This window comes from Orycteropus afer, unplaced genomic scaffold, assembly GCF_000298275.1.
Source record: "Orycteropus afer afer isolate SDZICR_OR568_19922 unplaced genomic scaffold, OryAfe1.0 scaffold00029, whole genome shotgun sequence".
NCBI classification, from domain to species: Eukaryota; Metazoa; Chordata; class Mammalia; order Tubulidentata; family Orycteropodidae; genus Orycteropus; species Orycteropus afer.
The window spans coordinates 16,485,565-16,491,564 of NW_006921616.1; the positions used below are offsets into that span (position 1 = coordinate 16,485,565).

A 6,000-nucleotide genomic window follows, 5' to 3' on the forward strand; every position below is an offset into this window, starting at 1 on the left:
GACACGTGGCAAGGTCTGGAGATATTTTTTTGCTTGCATAATTAGGGTGGTGCTACTGGCATCTAGTGAGTAGGGACCAGAGACATTGATAAACATCCTACAATGTACAGAACAGCCTCACACAGAGGATTATCCAACCCAAAATATCAATAGTGCCTTGATTAGAAAACTCTGTTCTAAACCATTGCTGCTAGCTAAGGTGGGTTTTTTTCCCCTTCTTGATTCACTTTAGAACAGAAGTATAGTAGTCCACGTTTCTTGATTTTCTCCTGCCTTCTATTTCTGAAGCAAATTCAGAGCCCTTTTGAAGTTTTCTAAGCTTTATTGTTGCCACAACATGGAAATAGATGGAGTAAAAATAACAAAAAAATTACAGTTTCAGGAAATCTTAATTAAAAGCTATCCATGTCATCCACTGAGCTTTAAATAGAACAAGACTTTGATCCTTCCTTAAGCATCAGCTGATTCTTTCTCTGTATGGTCTCTTCATCTCCTTGCTTCCCTCCTTGCTTCCCTCTTCTGTTCAACTGTAGAGAGCCTTGGCGGTGAGCCCTTTCATTGTTCTTCCCAATGAGGAGTGACAGGCCACGACGAGCTTTTTAACAAGGAGTTAAGGGGATGGTCTTTTGTAGTGCATAGATCCAACCAGAACTCTTTTCTTTGCCCTCCTTTTAATAAGTTCACAGGATGGGATCGTGTCACAGCATTTCCCTAAGTACTGCTACACAGCACCAGGCTTTGCTTTCTCTACTCTTCTTTCCTCCTCCCCTAGCACCAAGGCCGGCTTCATGGGCAGGTGACCTGTGTGGTGGCAGAGGGCCCTGCATTTGAAGGGCCCAGTGCCCAGTTTAATGTTCTGCTGTTGCCGTCTTGAAACTCTTTATACATTGTGAGCCCAGCATTTCACATTTTCCTCTTGCCCTTGTTGTTGTTGTTATGTGTCGTCAAGTTGGGCCCGACTCATAGTGATCCCTCCTTGGGTTTCCAAGGCAGTATCACTACAGAAGTAGATTGCCCAACCTTCCTTCCGAGGAGTGGCTGGTGGGTTTGAACCTTTAGCCTTCTGGTTAACAGTCAAGTGCCTTAGGCACTATGGTACGCTGGACTCTGCAAATTATGGAGCTGGTTCTGAATACCCCAGTCCTCCCTACCAGGCTTGGGACCAGGTGAGAGGCAGTCTGGTTTGGATGACAGGGGGAAGAGGAAGTTTTAAGGTATTTGTGGCTTATTTTCTATCTTTATGATCATAGGTTCACTGTCTTGTAGAGCTGTGCTTGTTTTCCACTAAACAGTGAACTCCTAGAGGGTAGGGACTTCTGTTTAACCTGTTAACCATCCCTGATGCCCAGCACAACACTTGGCATATGATGGACACTTGAAGAATATTTGATGAATTTGGATTGATGCTCCAATTAGTTTTTTCCTAAATCGTCTTGTTTTGACTTCACCGAAAGAGCTAGAATCCCTTCTTACACATCTTATTAAGCTAGAGTGGAGGATATTAATCATAAACGGCCTCGGGTGCCAGTGCATCCCAGGAGAGGTGTGTGTTTGCATGTGGTTGTGACGGTGGTGGCTCGTGATCCTCTTTCTTCCTCATCCTCTTCTTTGGATATTCTTCATAAAGCAAGTTGAACAGATCCCCCAAAGTTCAAGTTAAAGCCACAGCAATTAAGGAAATGTTACAGTTGTGTTCTGGGTTAGTTTTATTCTCAGTAAACAGATTGCATCATTCATCTCACTAAACCAGCAGCTTTAGTAACACCTCACATGTCCATCGCCAGGACTCTGAGCTGGATGAAGTACATGCAGCTGGGCTTCAGTTGACAATCATGCCCATTTTTTGACAGTCACACAAACACTTTCCGAGCATACTATGTGACAGGCTGTGGTTTTCTAGGATAAAAGGCAGATACAGAGAGTCCTAGGGAGTTTTTCTGGCCTGTCGTAAATGCCAAGCAGAATAGAATAGAGATTAGACTTGAGAACAAAGCCAATGTCTTTCTTATCTACTATTGCATCCACAGTGCAAGCACCGCATGTAGTAGGAGCTCAATAAATATGTGTGGATTGGATGAATGGTATTGGTGATGTGTGATAGCTAACTATGAGAGAGAAAACAGAATAAAAAGGATATAAAAATAAAAAAACATAACTGTCTTGGACCATTTAGTGTTTGAATAAGCAACTGTGTGCCTTGACAGTCCTGGGGCATGAAGAGCTTTCCTGTGCCCTCACTGCTGCCCGGGGTGCTGACCTGGGCCACTGAGTGACCACAGTGACCCAGGCCCTGTACCAAGGGCACACAGTCACTGATGAGCCTGGCATCTAGTTTAAAAAGCAAGGAAGTATGTAAGACATTTTAGAAAGGTTTTTCTGGAAGCATACAACTGCACCTTTCTCCTGTGGAGTGGCTGATGGGTTCAAGCCGCCAACTTTTCAGTTGGAGCCAAGTGCTTTACCCACTGTGCCACCAGGGCTCCTTACTTCATTAAAAATGACTTTTTTTTTTCCTCTTAAAATGTGTTCAAGGCCTTTATTATCTTGGAAAAATCACGTATGTGGAATAACTCTTCCCCTAATGATATTGGATAAAGGGTAATATAATTTATTTTATTTTCCCTCATAAATTATAGCATTAAAATTTCATGCCAAATGAATCTCTGAAAAATCAGAGATTACATTTTTATGAAGAACTCTTTATAGTACATAGCAGTGTAACAATGTGTAGCACTGTCACAGCAAATAGGTTGCATCATATAAGAAAACATGTTTTGAGAAATGTCATTTGAAAGAATTATGACCTGTAGAAATAATTTGTGTTTGGAGTATCATCCAGCTTTTTGAAAGGAAAAAAATTAGGAAGCGATTGAAATGATTTGAATTTCATTATTCAACAGCATCGACGCGCTACTTGCTTGCTTCAAGAATGTGTCTATTAACAGTCCTCTTTTGCCTTACAGCTTTTCTGGGAGAAGAGACTACAAGGACTTAGTGCGTCAGATGTAACGGAACAGATTATAAAAACCATGGAACTACCCAAAGGTCTTCAAGGTATTATCGCAGTGCAGTTGAGCAGATATTTCTTGGGTACCTACTGTGTGCCAGGCAGTGTTAGATGCGCTGGATTCAAAACCGAGATGAGTCTCTGCTCCGGGGGATCATATGCCTCGCTAGCTGACTTGCCTCTTGTTTCAGTAAACTCAGTGAAAATGTACATGAAAGGCTTGTCTGTTGCAGGGATGTTCAGTCCGCTATTATGACCTAAGATGTTTTCTGTGAGAAAATGTTGGCTTAGGTTGTTTTGTTGTTGTTATGCGCCGTCAAGTTGGACCCGACTCATAGCAGCCCCTCCTTGGATTTCCGAGGCAGTATCACTACGGAAGTAGATTGCCCAACCTTGCTTCCGACGAGTGGCTGGTGGATTTGAACCACCAGCCTCCTGGTTAGCAGTCAAGTGCCTTAGGCACTGTGCCACCAGAGCTCCCTTGGCTTAGGTTAGGTTCATCATATGAATTTTTAGCAGCAAATGAAGATGAGCATCAGAATGTCCTGAGTTTCCTGCTTAAAGCAACACCTGGCCCCAGTACTTGTTTCTCTTTGGGTTATCCATAGGATGACTAACAGCTCTCTTCCCACCTCTCCCTCCAAGAAGTGCTGCTGTTAAGTAGTAGTGGGAACAGAATCCACCTCAGTCCAATAACAACAGCAAATGCGATCTGGGATGGAAAACTCAATTGTTGGTCTACCTGTTATATCATATATGAACTTCACATCCCAGAGAAGAATTATTTTTCCAAGAATTAGAACTTAGGCCCTGAATCTTGATATATTTTGAGTTGCTCAGAACTCCTCACTGTAACTTATAGTTAGAATATTGCCTCATCCTTTTATGTTCTTAGAAATGATTGCTCTAATTAGTTTAGCACATTCAGAACTTTAAGCAGTGAACTTAAATGTGGCCATGGTGCCTATCTCTTACAAATAGTCAAGGTGCACAATTACTAATTTCATTTATTTGGATATTTTGTTGTTATTGTGTTAGCTGCTGTTGAGTCAGTTATGTTAGATGTTTGAAAAAACTATTAAAGCTGCAGCTATAGCTTGCTTGCGTGGGCTTTTCCTTTGAAGTCCTGAAACAGAGATAAGCGTTGAGATGTTGCTGGAAATTAATGATAAAAGCTGCCAGGAGAACCTTCAGAACCCTCAGAATACATTAACAAGGGCACTTGAGTTTATTTTATTATATAAGGGACTTAATCATTAAAATAATTGACTCTGCTTAAGGAAATGAAGCCAATGTTTTCAAAGTTCAGTACTTTGGAAAATGTATTTTAAGGTTAAGATTTTATTAAACTGTTCAGCTATTTCATTACTAGTTCTTCACTATTAGTTCTCTGATGCCTAATAACTATTCAGTGCACATGATGGCATTCTTTGCTGCCTTGACTTGTGTCAGTTTCAAATATGTGATCCCAAATGAATGCAAACTTCTTAGTTGGTTGACGTTGTATCAGATTTGCTCAGCTCATCCATAGCTTTCCTTTAACTAGTGCGTATTTCTCGTTGCAGGAGTTGGTCCAGGTAGTAACGATGAGACCCTTTTATCTGCTGTGGCCAGTGCTTTGCACACAAGCTCCGCACCAATTACAGGGCAAGTCTCCGCTGCTGTGGAAAAGAACCCTGCTGTTTGGCTTAACACATCTCAGCCCCTCTGCAAAGCTTTCATTGTCACAGATGAAGACATTAGGTGAGGCAGGGTAGCATAACTTCAAAAACTTTATTTTTACATTTGGAAATATTTTATACTGTCCATCCAGTTTAGCCAGAATCAACCAGAAAGCTATCCCTTTTTTTTTTCTTTTAACTAGAGCTTTTGTGAAAAGCATGGAAGGCAATATAGAGCCTTTATAAAAAATATTTGAAAAAGGTAGAAGTGCTGTGTGGAAGGGGCCTTGTCACGATTATGTCCGAAGGACAGGCACCAGATCAGCTGTACTCTATGCATTATTTTTGCAGGGGTTTTTGCAGTTTGGGATTCTGACTTTTGGCTCTAAAGAACCCTTCCACACAGTCATGTCTTCTGCGGTTGCTCCCTCCGTTGATTTCCTTCTGGAAACCAATCTCTCTTTAAAGCAGATCATAGTTATGTTGCCTTAAGCTCTGTTGGATTTTCAAAGCTTAATTTACTTACCTCGGTTATGTTTAGCTCCTGTACAGTCAATTTAGAGATTTATTTATCTTTATGTTACCTTGTTCCAAGTAAAGATTTAAGGTGGCTCCAAACACACACACACACACACACACACAAAAGCAAGATGAGCAAAGGATAAAACAATAAAACAGAGCCAGGAATGAGGATAACATCATCCACTCTTTCCAAAGGTTGGGTTAAGGCTTTTAGCAGTGAATAGAGAAAGGAAATCATCCAAGTCAGATTTATAATCTGCAGAATGTAAAAGCAAACCATTATTGCTCAGGAGAAGCACAACCATTCCAGAAGACTAGAAATAAATTCTCATATGGCATTTTTGAACTTAAATATCATTACTTTATAGTGATACTGTGGTACTTTGTATTTTCTTTAAAAACATGGCAGTTTGTATACTTCACTATTTTTTGAATACATTTTATTGAAATATAAGTTCTATACAGTGAAATACACAAAAATACTTCACTATTTCTATCACCTGAATATAAATCAGAATTTTACTGTAGTGTTATTCCTAGACAAAACCAGCAGATGGCACTTTTGAATCACATAATTTTAAAATAAATTTTCTCTTTGTATTTTGTTTTTTCTGAATCCATGAAAAGTTGGCATGAAAATGTTTTTAAAAGCATGGGTCAAGCTAAAGTTATAATTGGAAATTTCTTTTTTGAAGTAGTTCCTTTTATAAGGATAAATTGTTCGAAGTTGTATTTATATGCTTTGGTTGTGTGGCTTTTATGATCAGCTTTATTTTTTAAGAAAAATAAACTGTAAAATCAAAGGGAGAA

At 39.9% G+C, this 6,000-nt stretch overlaps 1 protein-coding gene across 1 annotated transcript in view; it reads left to right on the plus strand.

Moving 5' to 3' along the window:
- MBD2 (methyl-CpG binding domain protein 2) overlaps positions 1 to 6,000 on the plus strand; it is a 73,990-nt gene that overhangs the window by 56,362 nt on the left and 11,628 nt on the right. Inside the window, exons 5-6 of the mRNA XM_007935559.2 lie at positions 2,964 to 3,054; positions 4,573 to 4,750. Coding sequence (XP_007933750.1) covers positions 2,964 to 3,054; positions 4,573 to 4,750 — 269 coding nt within the window. The remainder of the gene's footprint in view (positions 1 to 2,963; positions 3,055 to 4,572; positions 4,751 to 6,000) is intronic.